Source organism: Lactuca serriola, chromosome 6 (assembly GCF_051521515.1).
Source record: "Lactuca serriola cultivar US96UC23 chromosome 6, Lser_US96UC23_V15, whole genome shotgun sequence".
Lineage (NCBI taxonomy): Eukaryota > Viridiplantae > Streptophyta > Magnoliopsida > Asterales > Asteraceae > Lactuca > Lactuca serriola.
Window position 1 is genome coordinate 72610412 of NC_136413.1, and position 19547 is coordinate 72629958.

Below are 19547 nucleotides of genomic sequence, written 5' to 3' on the forward strand. Positions count from 1 at the left end.
AAAATGAACAATGTCTGATAATAAATTGAGGTTAGGTTTAGGCTCGACCTTTTGGCATATCTACCTTTGAAGTTATCTTTATGTTTGTTAAAATAGAAAAGGAAAAGTTAAGGTTTTTCCACGAATTAAAAATAAAAATAAAATGGGGTCTCTTCTAGAAATGGTCATAAATTTCATAGGTATCTTCTACTTCTACGACTGGCTAATGGGCCGCAAATGGCTCTGATGGCCTCTTAGTTTCATGTCATTTTTCGTTAGTTTGGTCAAAATTAAGAGTTTTTTTGAAAATAACTCAATAACCAAAATCTGGATACTTTTATGAAAATTACCATGAAATTAATAGGTATTATTATTAACAAATTATTTATAAATATAACAAATAATATTTTTTTATTATAAACACAGGAAATACATTTGTTGCTAATTTCTAGGAATAGAATGACGGACTAAGTGATACTCTATCGTTTGTTGGTCACTTCAAACTCTTTATAATTCTCATATGCATCGTTGTGGGTTTCATGGTGAGATGTACTTTATATGTTTCTCCAATTAAATATAAGAGTTGATAATATTTATTAATAATCAAATTATCTAATAAACAATCAATAAGTGTCTACTTGGTATAAGGTGTGACGTTATATGATCACATGTTATTAGAAATATCATTACAAAATGATTCTTGAACATAAATAACTTTCATTATGCTCTTTAGCCTAATTGTCACCTAACCTTCATACATTACCATAGTAAGAACCATCGAATTACACACATCTATCTAGAGTGAAAAGTGAACTTTGAATGCCGATTTAAATAGATAATCACCCTTCACCTAATTTAATATAAATTGCCATTCATAGTTCGCTTTTCACATTCCATAGATGTATGTTCACCGATGGTTATTACCAGGTGATGTATGGATGTTGGGTAGTAGTTAGGTTAAAGAATATAAAAGAAACATCGACATTAGAGGAGCACTCACAAATTACATCTCACCATGACACTCATAACGATGAATATGAAGAACATAGAGAATTTGAAGTGGTCAGCAAACAATAAAGAAGTATTTAGTCCACCATTCTATTCATACAAATTAACAACAAATATATTTCATTTGTTTATAATAAAAATATTGTTATGTTTATAAATGATTTGTTAATAATAATAAATATTAATTTCTTGATTATTTTTTTAAAAAAAAGTCCCAATATTTTAGTTATTTGGTAATTTTCAAAAAAAATCTTAATATTTTGACCAAACTAATGAAAAAAGACAGAATAGCGGCCAAATCTGCGAAACCAGCCAAAAATGATTTTTTCAAAATTTTAGCCGGTATTCTGTGTTTTTCGATAAACAAAATTTAGTTTGAGACTTTTTCATAAATTAGACTAAAATATTAAAACTGTTTTGAAAATTTTCCTATATTTTATGATACAAACTCTCTCCATTTAACTTCATTTTAGCAATATAAAGCTCTCATTTTCTTTGGAAACATACAAAAAAAAGTTAAAAAACTAAAAAATATTTTTTCAACTAAAAACATGATTTTTGTAGTTCACATAAAATTCTACGGGTCATATATGAAATAAGGATTTTTGCAATTCAGACCTACAAAATTTTAATTTGTTTTGTCATTTCTACAGGTAAAAACTTTAAAATAAATCTCTTTTTGTTCTGGAAATGTTGTTTGAAGATTTCTACAACAAAAATGGTGTTTTTTTTTATCAGAATAGTCTCTAAAAATATTTATAAACCTATTTATTTATTTTTTTCAAAATTTAGAGTTCCTTAATGCGTCTGTTGAAATGTGCCCCTAATAGAATTTTTATAATAAAATAAAAAAATTTATATATAATTAGTCATATAAGCGAGGTTACATGGCAAATTCATTCAAATCGATATTGTTTTGGTATGATATTTCCACTTAATAAATTGATTCATCCACTTGAAATGTATGTTTTACCAACTTGTACGATAGCTGCAAAAGTGTTATATCTTATGTGGATGAATCAAATTATTAAGTGGAAATATCACTTCCTTTTCCAATACTATGCCAATTTCTTAGATGAGACCTACGAAATTGTGGTTATTTTCTGGAAAAAAAAAAAAAAAAAAAAAAAAAAACTTGATTTTTGCTTAAATTTTGATGAAGTGTTAATACGTTTTAATTGTTTTTGTCTCTTTCTCTAGTAAATATCTTTGACAACTAAATTGTGTTCAACCTTGTAAGTATGTTACAAATGTTGTAGATTCGACTCAAATAAATACCAAAGTCACTTTTATTTTGTTCTAACACTTAAACTATATAGATTTAATTTTCTTGTTCGCAAATCAATACAATCAGAAAAGTATGTTTTCCAAATCTCTTAATCAAACATCAAAGTACAATATTATTTTATAATCGAATCGTACAAACTCAAGATATTAATGAATCTTACATAATACTAAAAAGCCCATCTGAAAACACAAAGCCCATTTCCCATTGGGGAACACAAAACCCACATCATGTGTCCTATGTTGGTTGGGAATTGATTAAAAGCAAGCAAATATCAAATATTGGTCTTCTGATTTCGATTCTTTTTAAAGAATTTAACGTACAAGAGTAACTTAAAGGTCATAAATTAAATTCCTTCGAGCGGTTGTGCTTGATATTTTATCTACAAAGAACAAAAATATATAAATGATACCTTACCTACCGAACAAACAACCAACAAATTGCTAGTTGCAAAATAATTGCGTTGATGACAAGGGATATGTAACGTGTAAGTATTCTGTAGGCAAATAAACTTGCAGGTATTCCGTAGTAAAAGTGTTTCGTAGGTATTTCGTAAGTAAATTTCTGATAAAATATTTTTTAAGAAACTTTGTAGGTAATTTGTAGGAAATAATTACCCATGAAGGTTTTTCCTACAAACCGATTTTTGTTGGAATTATGTAGGTAACGTCCTGCTCCTACGGATTTCCTATGAATATTGTCGTAGGTATTTACCTATTTTTCTAGTAGTGGATGGTGTTTAACGATTCGTCAAACTACCTATTCTTCAAAGAGAAACACAGTTATCGGTGGTGCAACGACAACGCCGAGTTATTCTACTAGGAGATAAATCATCTGAGCTAACTCGGTAGAGATAAACTCGGCGTTCCACGTTGCACCACTGACAACCATGTTTCGAAATCCATTTCACATGCTATAGAAGTATAAATAAGACCCAATTTCTATTTTTCAAAAGAAAAAAATAATAAAGAGATTTCAAAGTATTATCATGCAAAGAATGAGAGTAAATAGTATCAAACTAAAATATTTGATGACAGAAATCGAACTCCTCTTGACCCCTTAAATAGAGCCCACCTCCACCCACATTGTTTGCTATAGATGGTCATAAAGTGGGATGCTCTTCATTTGGACCATTTTCATTTGATGGTATGTCATCAATAGTAGTGGTCTAGGTACGTTCATTGTGTAAATGATGTTTCACTTTCTTGACTTATTCGACTTTAATTTCACAGAAGAACACGATTCCTATTTCCATCAATTGTTTGAGTGTACCTTTGTTGTTTGCTAGTCATTGTCTTCATAAATCAAAAGAACATAATTCTTTTTGCCTATGATGACCTCATAAGATACAATCTTTGAAAGGTCCCACCAAAAGTCTAGTGTAATGTGTAGTGTAAAATACATAACAAACTATAAAAATTGGTTGATAACAAATTAATTTTGAGCCCCTTTCATTTCTTGAGGCAAGCGCCCTTTGTTTTCTCAAATAAAATACAATCATAGTCATTGATACTTGATTCTTCTTTAATTTTAAGGTGATGACTGATGATATAATTAGATCACAAGGAACCAATAAAAAAAATAAAGAGACATGCACTCACTCATGATACATGCTTTATGCTGACAATGTATAAAGGAATAATGTTATGAAAACCATGGTTTTCGATTTATCTGATGAGAATATGGATGCTAATTTATTAACTTAGGGTTCGTTTGGTTTAATAATGATAGAAAGGGAAACATATGAAGCGGACAGTGTAATAGAATAGTTAAGGTAATAGAATAAATTAATATATTAGTACATAATCATGTTCATATTGGCTAGTAAGAATGATATGAAACTTTACATGAATTTTTATTTTTGTATAAATAAAATGTGCAGTTTTATCTTTATAACTCTCTATATTATAAATTAACTAATAAATTTTTTCTACAAAAATAAAAAATAATAGTTCATTAAACTTCGTATGAGATTATAATATAAATACAATCTTTTATTATTTTTCAAAACGAGAATTTGTTTTTTAATTAAAATCATGTAATTTGGAGAAAAAACACATAAATGAAAATAAGTTACATTAAAAAACTATCATTTCATTACAGAATAAAAAAAATGAGCAAAGAATGAAAATTAACAAAAGAAAGAAATCATATTTTTTAAATAATCAAATATTATGACAAAACAAACATTGTTTCATTCTAATATAATCATATCAAACAGAACACCTTAATTAGATTTTTTTTTCTCATTTAGCAAGATAAAATTTTATATGCAACCAAAATTATCATTAATTTTTGAACCATGTAGTTCAATTTTACTACATACAAAAAGACTGATAACATGGAAACAAAAAATTGTAATTTTCTTTGATGTGAAAAAAAATGATCTTTTTTATTATACCGCATACCCAAAAACTATTTCGTACAAGTTATGCCTTAAGAATATTACAAAACCAAAGAAATCCCATGAACTAATCAAAAGAATAATACTTTTAGCTCAAATTCAACACTTTATACATCGAAATCTCCTTCCCTAAATTTAAACAAAATTGTTAGAAAAGAAGAAAAGCAATTTTGGTTTCTCTTCTTCAGCTATAATCATTAGTTCTGAGTCGGGTTTGAACCACTTGGTGGACTCTTCCTCAAACTAGCTTCTGCTGATGTTTCAGAGTCTTCCATGGCTGCACTAAGCTTATTAGGTGGATTTGTAGAAAGTGTGGTGAGAGAAGATGTCAGTAGTAGCTTTCTTGATTGAGCTCGATCTTTGACTGAAGTAATGTCATGTTGACCATGGCAGAACAACGATGATGATAACAAAATCAAAGAAAACAGAAGTACGAATACTTTGTAAGGCGCCATGGTTGATGAATGATGATTCTTGATAGTGTTGAAGAAAATGAGTTGATTCCTTCTTAAGAAAGATGGAAGAGGAAGACCGTTTATTATTAGATGCAGCTTGTGCTAGAGTCTGACAAAGCATGCATGTGTAATGTTACCTATTACTAATATAATATGAATATAAAGCATTCGAAAAGAAAGAAACAAGTGTAAAGTGTAGTCTCATAGAGTCAAAGATTGTAAAAGTTTATACTTTTTGTGAACTAAATACGCGTTTTAGATCATTCACTTTACAACCTTTTCACGTAAAAAGAGAGCCTTGGCATGGGCATAGCTCTTTCCCCACAAGCTCCTCTTTTCTTTTTCATATGTTGATGTACTTCCTCTGTAAAGTGAGACCCCTTTTCATCCTCTTTCTAATTGAGGATGAGCTCATTCAATCTTCGCTTCACCTCTTTTCTTCCTTGGATCATGTTAAAATGTATATGCATATGCAACTTCCAATCTTGTCCCGAAAAATATGTTAAAGTGCATCTACACTCAATGTTTTAAAAACATGTTTTGTGATTGAACTGATATGGTGATTGGTTTCCGATTCGACACCGGTTCAACTTGGTTCCATAATTTTTATGTATTTTCAATTAATATACATAGATATCTATATAAAACCAAGAATTTCCCTACATGTGAGAGTCGTACACTCCGGTTAACTTTATTGATCGAGCTGTTAAATTTGTTTTGAAAATGGACTGTTTTTTTAACAAGCTAAGTGAAATTCAACTATCTAAGTCCAATAAACCGGTTCAAACGGTTTTGAAAGAAATTCTTCGGTTCGATCCAATCTAGAAATTGGCATAAAACCGGTCTTTGACTCTTTGTTAAACCGATCTCATCTCTAGTTTCCGGTCCGACTGTTTCAACTGACCGACTCAAACTGGTTTTTAAAACATTATCTACTATGCATGATAGAGTTTTTCATTAAAAAAAAAGAAGCTCGTTATTTCTATGTAATGGAGTAGAGGTTTTTCATTTCCTTTTTTATTGGTTGTTTGAATAGTTAGGTGTCGTTTGTTTTTTCGAAGCGAAAATGTTTGAAGTCTGCGGACCACCTCTGCAACCCTCTGTAGCTAAAGAGGATGACCAAACGGTTGTAACATGTAATAAAAAGTTTGTTTGTTTTTAACCTTTACAGACTGCTGCAATAAATTAAAGTAAGAATGAAGAGGTTTAAAGCAGAGGGTCAAGTGTTGCGCCACGCAGCACAAGCGCAACAGTTTTTAAGTCAGAAGTTTTCTGAAAAACAAACAGCTACGAATAGCCAAATGTTGCGCGTGTTTTTGGTTAGAAGGGGTTTTTAAAAAAAAATACAGCACCTTAGTTATTTAGTTACAATTTGGTGGAAAACATATAAGACCTACATTTATTGATAAATCTCATGAGAAAACCTTTTTGGAAAAACTTTGGTTTGAAAAAGATGCCCCAATGACTTATTATTATTTAGAGTTTTTGGTTTGAAAAAACTTCTAAAAATCATTTAGTGTGGATCTCTAATAAACTAATTATTTTATAATTGTTTTTTAGGAATCTTCAACAAAAGATTAAGTGTTAGATGCTACATGAGTACAACATTAAGGGAGTCATTGACTGAAAGTACAAGGGAAGAAATATAGATATATAAAGAAAAAATACTTTAATTAGATTTTACACGTTATTTTAGGAGACATCAAACTCTCAGACAATTTAGGATTCATCATCAAACGTTCTTCATCGCCAAATCTTTTTAACTCTTTCTAAATCTCTTTATATTAATCATTAGAGTTTGTTATACGTGAATACCTTGATATAGCAGTCTTTGGACTCTTATTGAGAAATAAAGTTTATGACTCAAATTTTGGGAAGTTATTAGCAACCGAGATTGTAATGCATATAAAGAGCTCATAATTCTTTCTTATTATTGATTTGAGACGGTATGTCATACTCTGAATTTTTTACCTTTTAAAATAATCAAAAATGACTTCTTTTTTTTTAAAACGTCAAACTATCATACTTCTAATCTAATCTTAAACTGTCATTTATGTCTCCTAGTGAGACTTAAACACAGGATCTCTCATTTGCAAAAATCATTCCTTACTGCTAGGTCAAAGGCCTTTTGGTCCAAAATGGTTATTATTAGGAAGCTTTGGACCATAATGATTGTATTGAAAAAAAGCGTCCAACATAGATGGGTTTATTTCTAACATTTGGCCTTAAATCATATACGTAGATGACTAGAAATTGTTATTAAAAGAATGAAAATTAATAGAATTGAAGGCATCACATTCCTTCGGGGCATGGTCCATTGATCCATTCCATTGTATTTCGAAAGTGTTTAATGTCATTTTTTTAAATAAAATATCTGATTTTAAGTACCAATATCACATATAGTTTACATTTTTAACTTTTTATTAGATTTAAGTATAAAAACATTTTTTTTCTCGAAATTCTTGAATTATTCTTATGATTTTTGGACTGGTTCTTGAAATTCCAGAGTTTTTTTTTCGAAATCCGAAATTTTTGCCTGGAATCAAAAATATTGATATGAAATCAATCTGAAATATATTTTTTTTTGTCAGAAAAAATGTTTTTTCTTGGTCCGGAATGCCCATTCTGAACCAAGTAGTTATTTTTGCAAAAAAAATGGTTATTTTTTCTTAAATAAACACTAAAAATGGTTAGATTTCTTAATTTCCCTAATAAAAATAGGGCTAATGTCATAAAAACCTTCAGGTTTTCAGGGTTTTGTCGGTTTTGCCCAAAGTTGAATTTTATGTCCACTTTTACCCTAATATTTTCCAAAAAATGTTTGGTTTTACCCGGTGATAACAAGTCACCATTATATTAACTTCGCAAAAAAACCCTTAAGTTTACAATTTTTTTACGATTTTACCCTTAAGTTTATAATTTTTTTTACACTTTTACCCTTTTTTTCATATTATACTTATTCAACTAGAAAAATCATATTTATATACGAAAAAAATTAATTAAATATTGTATTTACATTTTTTTAATGTTATATATATATATATATATATATATATATATATATATATATATATATATATATATATAGGAGGGTTCATGCAAAAATGCAAATAATTTGCAAAAACGCGAAAACAAGAAAAACTATGAGATTGTGCCACCTTAACCTTATATTTTCGACAAAAATTCATCCAAACTTTGAGTTACATTATGATAATCAATGATACATGAAAAATTGTTTCATATTAGCAAAGCATGATTTTTGACATTTTTATTATGAAAACTTGAATTTAAAAAATGGTTAAGGACGTGAAAAAAAAAACAGTTGTTAAAACCACTTTTAAATCTATATTACCATAACATCATCCAATGTAAACTTATTATCTTTAATTTAATGTTAATAAATTTAATTTTTATTGTAGATGTGTTTGACTTTTATAAGATAAAATATGTTTTCACGTTTTCGCATTAATTTACTTGATATATATATATATATATATATATATATATATATATATATATAGAGAGAGAGAGAGAGAGAGAGAGAGAGCTAGGTTCAGGTATTCAAAGTAATTATTGTGTTATTGTATGCATAAATGTGCGCCAATCAAAATTTAAATTAAAAATAAATAATTAAATAAATAAATAAGGGTAAATAGGTAATTTGATAATTAGTTTCTACAAATAATATCATACAATTATGGTAACCATTTAGGTTTTCTCCATCCATCTTCGGCTTTTTAAAACCACCTCCAATGTAAATCGTAACCCTAATCAAACCATCTCCAGTCGTCGCCTCCATCCTCATACCTTCATTCCAAAGGGTTCTCCATAACCTTTGCTCACTCGGAGCTCAACCCACCACACCCTTCTAATCACCCTGACTTCATCTTCCCCCCCCCCCCCCCTCTGCCGGACAAATTATCCGACACCAACGGCTCTTCCGGATTCATTCATTTCTTGCAAGCTCTAAACGATAACTGCAAACCCCATCTTCAGAAACACCTCATCCAGATCACAGATGCACAAAAGGCCTCATCTCAAAAGGAATCAATCGTTATCATCCATGATAATCTCATGTTTTGTGTTGGATCAATCGTCGGTGATCTGGGTCTACCCTCCATCATAGTGCGCAGCAGCAGTGCAGCGTCTGTTCCTGCTTACAGAATCATCCCTCAGCTCCATAAAGAAGGTCGATTCCCTATAAAAGGTAAGTGCAGATCAAAAACCCACACAAACAAACAAAACCTAAAAGAAATTTTGATCACAAATTATAATTTATAGACCGAGATAATAAATTTTGTCTTCAAGATTCTTTGCTGCAGGAAATAGTTTCGGGACTCCATCCACTCAGATACAAAGATATACCATTTATTGGCCTCACAACACAATAAAGTCTGAAATTGACAACATTGTTCTCCTCAAAAACACACCCGATTGCTTTCATATGGAACACCATCGAATTTATTGAACAATCGGCACTGACCCAGATCCACCATCGCTACCAAGTTCCAGTTTTTACCATCGACCCATTACACAAAACATCACCAACACCTTCCGATAGTTTTCTTGAAGAAGATACCAATTGCATTGCATGGCTAGATAAACAATCACCCAAATCAGTCATTTACGCAAGTGTAGGAAGCTTAGCAACCATGGATGCAAAAGTGGTGACTGAAATTGCATGGGGCCTAGCCAACAGTAACCAGCCGTTCATATGGGTGGTTCGATCGGGTTCGGTTCATGGGTGTGATTGAATCGAGTTTTTACCGGAGGATTTGGTAAGTGAGATGAAGGTGAAAGGTTTGATCGTAAAATGGGCACGCCAGAAGGACGTATTGGCACATTCTGCAGTTGGAGAATTTTGGAGCCATGTGTGGTTGGAATTGGTGAGATTCCAATTCTATTGGAATGGAATCACGAATTCCAATTCTATTGGAATGGAATCACGAATTAAAATTCTATTGGAATCACAGAAGTTGATGCTTGAAGAACGGACCACAAAATTGAAAGTGATTCTAAGCAACATTATTCTTTTAGAATATATTAATGTCATTAGATTTTGATGTTTTCTTTCCCGTTTTGAAAGTTTTTTTAGTTTTATTCTTTAACAATAAATGTAATTCTTAACAGTTGTTACCCGTATTCTATAAGAAATAATGTATTTTTTGTTTTTATTCTTCAATTGATTGTTTAAGAATTTGTTATTCTAGAAGAAGTTTTTAAAGTCATGATCAAGAAATAGGTTCTAACAATATTTTTATTATTTATAGTTGAAGAATATTTTTATTTTTGAATATACTCATAAACATATTCTGTCAGAATATCCAAATTAAAAGAATTATAATTCGTAAAATCGGATTTTTTAAATTAATAGAATCTATGATCCCTTAAAAAATACAATTTTCCTTTATTAAATCTATATTAATTGACTAAATTACCCTTGTAATTAATTAAGATGATATTTTTCAATTATATTTAATTCGATAATATATATTAATCACTTTTATTAAAATAAGTAAATTTGATTGGCCCACATTTATGCATACAATAACACAATAATTACTTTAAATAGAATAACCTAAGCATATATATATATATATATATATATATATATATATATATATATATATATATATATATATAACATTAAAAAAATATATAAATACAATATTTAATTAAATATTTTTTCGTATATAAATATGATTTTTCTGTATGAATATGTATATTATGAAAAAAAAAATATATACTTAGGGTAAAAGTGTAAAAAAAATTATAAATTTAAGGGTAAAAACGTAAAAAAAAAAATTGGTAAACTTAAGGGGTTTTTTACGAATTTAATATAATGGTAACCTGGAAAACCTGTTATCACCGGTAAAAGGGTAAAACCGAACATTTTTTCGAAAATGTTTGGGTAAAAACGGTCATAAATTTAAACTTTGGGCAAAACCGACAAAACCCTGAAAACTTGATGGTTTTTATGACATTAAGCCATAAAAATATGAAAGCAAGATACAATAAAAATGTAAAATATCCATGATTTAAAAATGTAAAATATCCGTGACTTCTTTTTCTTACAAATAATAACAAGGATTAATTGAAAGATGATCATATGGTTAAAAGCACGAAATAGCAACGTACTTTTATTTATTTGTTTATTATATCATCCTACTTTTATTTCTTCTATTACAACATTGTACTTTCATTCTTTTCTTACTAAGGCATTGTACTTCGATAATCTTTAAAAGATTTCAATAGTACAAATCCTTAACAATTTTTGTGACTTCTTTTTCTTACAAATAATAACAAGGATTAATTGAAAGATGATCATATGGTTAAAAGCACGAAATAGCAACGTACTTTTATTTATTTGTTTATTATATCATCCTACTTTTATTTCTTCTATTACAACATTGTACTTTCATTCTTTTCTTACTAAGGCATTGTACTTCGATAATCTTTAAAAGATTTCAATAGTACAAATCCTTAACAATTTTTGTGACTTCTTTTTCTTACAAATAATAACAAGGATTAATTGAAAGATGATCATATGGTTAAAAGCACGAAATAGCAACGTACTTTTATTTATTTGTTTATTATATCATCCTACTTTTATTTCTTCTATTACAACATTGTACTTTCATTCTTTTCTTACTAAGGCATTGTACTTCGATAATCTTTAAAAGATTTCAATAGTACAAATCCTTAACAATTTTTGTGACTTCTTTTTCTTACAAATAATAACAAGGATTAATTGAAAGATGATCATATGGTTAAAAGCACGAAATAGCAACGTACTTTTATTTATTTGTTTATTATATCATCCTACTTTTATTTCTTCTATTACAACATTGTACTTTCATTCTTTTCTTACTAAGGCATTGTACTTCGATAATCTTTAAAAGATTTCAATAGTACAAATCCTTAACAATTTTTGTGACTTCTTTTTCTTACAAATAATAACAAGGATTAATTGAAAGATGATCATATGGTTAAAAGCACGAAATAGCAACGTACTTTTATTTATTTGTTTATTATATCATCCTACTTTTATTTCTTCTATTACAACATTGTACTTTCATTCTTTTCTTACTAAGGCATTGTACTTCGATAATCTTTAAAAGATTTCAATAGTACAAATCCTTAACAATTTTTGTCGGTTGATGCCCAAAATCATTTCAAGAGGAGCAAATTATTCAAATAATTGGCTTAATTCAAGGATAAAGTTCATTATGAAACACAATTACAACTCTAAGATAAAAAATTTAACAATACATGCTCTTAAAGAAACAATTAAAATCCATAAAAGATGCATGATGTTCTTGAATAAATGCAACTACAAAGATAACAATAAACAATAAACAACATTAATCGATAATAAATAGCATATAACTAAGGTATCATTTTATAAGAGTAATTAGGAGCCAACAGTTTTATTTTTGTATACCTTTTGAGAAGGACTTAATGTCCTCAATCTTTATTTTCTTCTATTTGAGACATTATACTTTGAAAAATCTTCCCAATTACAGAAGTTAAAATTGATTTGTATTATAGAAAGAATCAGAAAAATACAAACATACATTGTGTTCCATGAATCAAACCACAAAACCTCCTAAACTTTGCTAATCATCCATCAATCTTGATAATTCTTTCTTCTTCCAAACAACATTTTCATAACCAAATAACTTCACAAAACAAGAAACCAACTGTTCTTGAACCACTTCTTCATCAGGAAGCACAATATCAGTCTCTTTTGCCAAAGATGTAACATCTTTATCAGCAATTCCACAAGGCACAATATGTTTAAAATAACTCAAATCAGGATCAATATTAAAAGCCAAACCATGTGAAGTAATCCCAGATGAAATCCTAACTCCAATTGCACCAATCTTTCTTTCACCAACCCAAACCCCAGTTTCACATTTCCTTTGACCATGAGCTTTGACCCCATAAATAGAAGCTAAGTCAATCATGGTTGACTCAAGATTTTCAACATATCTCCTAGCACCTAAACCGAGTTCTCTTAAGGAAATAATAGGGTATAGAATGGCTTGATGAGGGCCATGAAATGTAATGTCACCTCCCCTTTGTGTGTAGTGAAGTTCAGCACCCATGGATTTAAGCTCAGATTCGGGAATAAGTAAGTTGTAATCTGTTCTACGTTTGCCTAGTGTGTATGTAGGTGGGTGTTGTAAGGATAAAAGGGTATCAGAAATCTTACTGATTTTCCTATCGGAAGCTAGCTTTTCTTGTAATTTAAGGGCTTCTAAGTAATTGAGTGTCCCCAGCTTCCATACCTCAAGATTCCGAGGAATTCTCATTCCCTGATAAAAAGAATATCAGATTGAATTATCTCATAGCACAGTTAAAGCTCGAGATCGGAGATGGATATGCACTCATGTCTTGTTTAAATTTTTCGGATTTTAGTTTCCTAACTTTGATTTGGGTACAGAAGAATCACAGAATCAAAGAAGCGAAAATCAATTTGGCATTATAACAAACAGGTTATGAGCACCAGTTTTCAATCTAAACGAAACGAAGAAGATTTGAAAAAGTGTAGATCTTTGGAAGATAAACAACTTTCACAGCTCTTACGCATCAATTGATAATAGAATTGAAGAATAAAGCAAGGAAAAAAAAAACGACACAGTGAATGTTTCTATTTTACAATTCTTACGCATCAAATGATAAACTCAGTGAACCAACAAAGTATTCTAACATAAACCAGGGAAAAGAAGAAAGAATAAAGCTAGGGAAAAAAATCGACAGCAGGGAAAAAACGAAGATAGCAGGAAAAAATGAACAAAAACGAACCTAGGAGTGGGGTCGACGGTCTCCAGTGTTGCTGTGGGGGTGCGACAGTCTCCGGCCGGTGGCTTCACAGGGGAGAAGGCGGCGACTGGGGAGGTCTCGCTGAGGAAACGATCGACAGATGGAGACGTCTGTGATTGACTTTGCTCCAATGTAAAGCTATTCCCTTTTCAGTATTCTATCCATTTTCTTAATCGGAACAAATAAAACGTAAATATCGAAGTCGTTGTAGTATAGTGGTAAGTATTTCCGCCTGTCACGCGGATGACCCGGGTTCGATCCCCGGCAACGGCGATGTTTTATAATAATATTTTTTAATTGGCGAAGGGCCATGATGATTAAAAAGACGAAAATGGATATTAATCTAATAGATATTGGATTATACTTCGGGAAACCCTAAAAAAGTTGGGATTTATTTGAAAAAAGACACTAGGTTGATGTTTTTTTGGAAAGATAAAATAAACAAAGTTGATGGTTTATTTTGAAAAAAAAAAAAACAAAGATACGATTTAATCTGAAAAAACACAAAATATAATATCTTTTATAAAATTAACTCATTGTTTGACGTGTATAATCCTCAAATAAGAAAAAATAATTAAATAACTCTAGTTAAAATATATAGGATAAAAACTATCACTTTTACCTTTTAAAAAATCACCCGATTGTCACAAGGGTCTAATACTTACATACATACTTTTTTTTCTCTCTTAAGAGCAAACGTTACATTCCAACACCCATCTAAAATAATATCAAAATCCAAAAAACAAAGTGAAAAACTAACAAAGTATAAAAACCAACTACATCTCCACAACAAACATAAACATACATACAACATATCACCATTTGTAAATGTGCAAATGTTATATATCTACAACCACATTGCTCTCACTCATGAACACTTTCTCATTTTTATAAAAAAAAAAATCTCATGAAGAGCAGGAGAGCATGCGGACACCTGGACGATAAGCCCATGCAGGAGGCAATCGCGCGTATTTTTCCATTCCAGGTTGCTCATCATACGGCCTTTCTATTACTTTAAGCAATCGCCTCACCTCATCAAAGTCCCCTTGTTCAGCCATGTCTATTGCACTTTGGCAAAGATAGTTTCTCAATATGTACTTTGGGTTCACTGAGTTCATTAAAGCTTTTCTTTCCTCATCTCCAACTCCACTAGCCAATAGCTGTTCATAAAAGTAATCAAACAAATTACCAATCTAATTTTCTGTTTGATATTTATGTCTCACTTAGATCATTTTGTTACGCTTTTAGCTTAATGGTTTGGTTTTGTAGTTTTGTATTAAAAGTGAGATGACCCAAGAAAGTCAAACTATTTTTTGCCAAATGACAGAAATTTGATGTTTTTGAAAAGGGGAAATTTCAGGAAACGGCAACGTACCTTACTCTTTCTATCAATATAGGCAATGTACTTTATTTTACTCATAATAGCAACATACTTAGATTTCCTTACCAATAATAAACAACGAGTGGTGATGAAAATTATAAACTATAGGGGCCAAAACTAAAACCACCCTAACTTCAAAACTACAGGGACTAAAACTGTACTTAGATGAAAATTATAAACTACAGGTACCAAAAATGTAGCTATTGACATTAAAAACTACACGGACCAAAAATATAATTATTGGAATTAAAAACTATAAGGACCAAAAATGTAATATATGGAACTAAAAAATACAGTCTACAGGAACCAAAACTATAATTAATGCAAATTAAAAATACACGGACCAAAACTGTAATTATCCTAAATTAAAATCTACATGTACCAAATTGTATCGAGCGCAAATTAAAACTATAGGGACCAACACTGTGAGTATTCAAATTAAAAACCACAAGGACCAAATCTGTAATTATCCTAAATTAAAAACTACATGGACCAAAACTGTAATTAATGTAAATTATAAACTACATGGACCAAAACTGTAACTATTAAAATTAAAAACTACCAAAACTGTAATTAGGCCATTTCCTGATATGAAAAATAAAATACATTGCGATTATGAATAAACAAATATAAGTAGGTTGCTATTATGGGCAAAAAAAAGTCGGTAATAAAGTAAATTGCTATTATTATTATTATAAAAAAATAAATAAATCAAAAGCACATTGTTATTATTATTTAACTTATTTTATAACATTTGTTAATGGATAGGGAATTCAAGATAGTCAGATTTTACCTCCTCTATGTAAATTTTGACCCAACTAATCCAAGCCTCTTTCCGCTCTTTTCCAATATCCAACAAAGCAGCTTTGAGTGGAATCAGCAATTCCTCCTCTGGAGTACTGGAATCAGCTTTGATGTTGGAAAGTAATCTAAAGAAATTCGTGTAGTCAACTTTGTCAACTGCCAAATTGTTAAGCAGTTTGCTTATCAGTTGTTTATTATATTTTGGTAGCCCGAGTTTTTTTGTCATTACTGATTGGTAGTCATCCATAAATTTCGTTCCATATCTGCACACACAAAAAAAAAAAAAAGGAATGAATGTTTTGGGGAAGGAACAAAAGGGTAAAAGGGTAAAATTACCTTTCGAGGGCGTAATCGGATTCTTTTTCGTTAATTAAGTGAGCAGATGAAAGAGTTGAAGCAAACTGAGCAATGTTCCATAATCCAACATCGGGTTGATTTGCAAAACAATAACGTCTTCCTGGAAGATCTGTAGTGTTTGGTGTAAAACTTGGATCAAAAGCATCTAAAAATCCAAAAGGCCCATAATCAATTGTGAGCCCTAATACACTCATGTTATCTGTATTCATCACACCATGAGTGAATCCAACACCCTGCCATTTTGCAATCATGGAAGCAGTTCTTTCAGCTACTTCCACTGCCCATGCTGTAAATTTTTACAAAAATGTCAAAATCTATAAAAGTATAAAACAATCGTTCAGTTTAAACTTGTATATAGTTTTTTTTGGGAGAACAACATAAAAATCTTTATGTTTTGGCCACATAATTGATTTAATCTTTATTTGTTTTTTTTTTCAATTAAGTCCCAAAAACCGGTAATTGTATTTATTTTGACCCAGATTTTAAATTTTATTTCAAATTTGGTGTAAAGTTTACACTTTTAGCCCAGATTTCAAAATTTTGTTACGAATTCATATCCTAAATTTAGTTTTTTTTTTACATTTTTTTTTCAAGATTTTGTTACGAATATGATTTTATACAGCAAAAAAAACATATTCGAAACAAAATTTTGAAAAAGAACATGTAAAAAAATAATTAAATTTATGATGAATTTGTAAACAAAAAAAAAACATTGTCTGGGCCAAAAGTGTAAATTTTGAACCAAATTTGTAATAAAATTTAAAATCTGGGTCAAAAGTGTAGATTTTGAAAGTTGGATGAGCTGTTGACCGGGTAAAAGAGTCAAAATAAATACAATTGGCAGTTTTTGAAACTTAACTGAATGAAAAAAAACATATAAGGACTAAATCGATTATGAGGTCAAAATATAAGGACTTTTATGGAGTTTTCCCTAGTTTTTTACATTACCTGCGTATTTGTTTGAAGTTAGATCTACTACAGAATCATTTTCTTGGCCTGTTGAAAAGGATAAACTATCACTTTTGTTCATATTTTCTATATGAGGAAAATGGTGTCTGATTGTGTAATCAGCTAAAGCTTGAACAATTTTAAGGTCTTCTTTTCCTCGTGAAGCGTGTAGTTGAAATGAACCAAAACGTAAAAAAGATGGTGAAACTCTGCATACAACTGCACCAGGTTCATCTTTTGGATTTCCACTGTAAATATAATGTAGAAAATAAGCTCTCAATATTCGTTTGAATGAAAAAGAATTCTAGTTTGATAGTAGAAACTTACTCATAGAACATATCACGGGTGACATATTTTCCAGTTGTCACAAGGCTAAGTGCACGAGTAGTTGGGATTCCAAGACTATGAATTGCTTCACTGCAAAGAAATTCTCTAATGCTGCTACGAAGAACAGCTAAACCATCTGCAAACCTGCTATATGGAGTCTTTCCTGCACCTTTCAATTGAAGCTCCCATCTTTCATTCTTTGAATTCACAAGCTCTCCTAGTGTTATGGCTCTACCATCGCCCAATTGTCCAGCCCACATACCAAATTGATGCCCTCCATAACATTGAGCATAAGATAATCTGAAAAGATTACTCATGTTATTATGGAATAGGGATGAGGAAATTTCAGAGGTGAAGAGTGAAGACAGACTTACCCTCCTACTAATGGAGATGCCCCGGAGAACAGAAGTGGGAAGTCGGGTCTTTCAAACCTGGAACATGAAGAGAAGTTCAAGATTGGGAGAATGGAAAATGGGATTTGATGTGTAGGGAGAGGATTCGAGGAACTCACTCTTTAGGATCTAAATCGAGAATTTCCGCGACTGATTCTGACCATGCGACTAGTTGGGGGTTTTCGACTTGAACAGATGGGGATACTTTTGAATAACACGCATGAAGGACCTGGAAATTTAAGAGATTTCGATAGTTGTTTTGTTAGGGTTCTTAGATTTTACGATCTTATTTCCATGAAAGTGAGGTTAATATTCACTGTTTAGTCTTAGAGACCTAGAAAACCTAAATGTCAATTGAATCGTGAATCGTTATGCGATAAATGAAAAACCTACGAATTTAAGCATAGAAAATCATCGATTTGGAGGAAAAGGGATGTCAGTAAATGAAATGGAAACGATCAATGGATGAAGGATTCACCTCTCGGGGCATGATGTCCGTACGAGGATCGCCGGGGAGCTCACGAACAAACGAGTGGTCCCAATTTAAATCCTCAAGGTTCAACTTCACTCGTTTATCTTCGCTCAAACTCTGTTTCTTCAATCCATCGGCGACCGAATCAACCGACAAACCCACAGGCGACTCCATGGAAGCGTTCGTGGAGAAAGCCGGCACCTTTTTATGTAATTTCAAGACTTTTGAGGGGGAGTAAAAGAAGAGGGGGCGGAGGCGGTGGCGGAAGGCGGTGGAGGAGGTGAAAGAGATGGAGATGGATGAAGAGGAGGTCTGAGAGAGTGAGGCGCACAAATGAGACAACATTGCTGCGGTTTTTGTTTACTTGTGCACCAAAAGGGAAAATAGTATTTGTGACATTTTCAACGTTCATTGCTAGGAAGGTAGCATACATGACTTTTGATCATATGATTATTAAGGGCTATGAATTTGACACCACAATATGCAATGGAAATTTGTATTTCTAGAAGCAAAATGTGTACATATTTTATATATTTCTTCAAACACATGAAAACCCATCGATGATTTTGTTCATACCATATCTCATTCTCCCCTAGTCGCTTAGTCATTTGTACGTGTACACAAGAAGTTTGATTTTGACAAAATTTGTTGTTTCATGGTTAGTTATATGGCTAATCATGAAAATGACCAAACGCAATATAATATATTGATATCCTTTTTAATAAAGTTCTAAAGTACTTTTTATGAATGGTAAATTGGTGTTTCCATGATCCTTGGTGTATGTTATTTCTTTTTTTTCTCGAGCAAAGATATTAAAAAGCTAATAAGAAACTAGACAAAAACCTAAAAAGAATGCATGCAAAAGATAGCAAGAGTTGGATCATGAACCAAACAATCAAATTCAAG

General features: G+C 30.8%; 2 protein-coding genes, 1 non-coding gene and 1 pseudogene across 3 annotated transcripts; 2 read left to right on the plus strand and 2 right to left on the minus strand.

The window, feature by feature from the left end:
* Nucleotides 1-9205: 9205 nt before the first annotated feature.
* On the plus strand, nt 9206-10314 carry LOC145059887 (UDP-glycosyltransferase 76H1 pseudogene; annotated as a pseudogene).
* Nucleotides 10315-12651: 2337 nt separating this feature from the next.
* LIP2 (lipoyltransferase 2) lies at nt 12652-14079 on the minus strand. The gene is made up of 2 exons (XM_079006911.1): nt 13943-14079; nt 12652-13452 (listed from the first exon to the last, which is right to left on the minus strand). Exon 2 carries the CDS (start codon nt 13447-13449, stop codon nt 12751-12753), a length of 699 nt encoding a protein of 232 aa, XP_078863037.1. The 5' UTR covers nt 13450-13452; nt 13943-14079; the 3' UTR covers nt 12652-12750.
* An 82-nt stretch (nt 14080-14161) lies between these two features.
* Nucleotides 14162-14233, plus strand: TRNAD-GUC (transfer RNA aspartic acid (anticodon GUC)). The gene has a single exon. It is a non-coding gene; the product is annotated as a tRNA-Asp (tRNA).
* Nucleotides 14234-14724: 491 nt separating this feature from the next.
* LOC145059047 (uncharacterized) lies at nt 14725-19055 on the minus strand. The gene is made up of 8 exons (XM_079006912.1): nt 18648-19055; nt 18289-18398; nt 18152-18208; nt 17778-18077; nt 17451-17698; nt 16482-16788; nt 16135-16408; nt 14725-15120 (listed from the first exon to the last, which is right to left on the minus strand). Exons 1-8 carry the CDS (start codon nt 18984-18986, stop codon nt 14866-14868), a joined length of 1890 nt encoding a protein of 629 aa, XP_078863038.1. The 5' UTR covers nt 18987-19055; the 3' UTR covers nt 14725-14865.
* Nucleotides 19056-19547: the final 492 nt, after the last annotated feature.

Excerpts from the sequence above, each read along its gene's own strand:
- LOC145059047 (XM_079006912.1), bottom strand. The coding sequence starts at position 18,986 with ATGTTGTCTCATTTGTGCGCCTCACTCTCTCAGACCTCCTCTTCATCC. Across the intron at positions 18,209-18,288 it reads CTCGATTTAGATCCTAAAGA|GTTTGAAAGACCCGACTTCC; the intron begins GTGAGTTCCTCG and ends TTCATGTTCCAG. Across the intron at positions 15,121-16,134 it reads TCAAAATTTACATAGAGGAG|CTATTGGCTAGTGGAGTTGG; the intron begins GTAAAATCTGAC and ends TTTTATGAACAG.
- LIP2 (XM_079006911.1), bottom strand. The coding sequence starts at position 13,449 with ATGAGAATTCCTCGGAATCTTGAGGTATGGAAGCTGGGGACACTCAAT.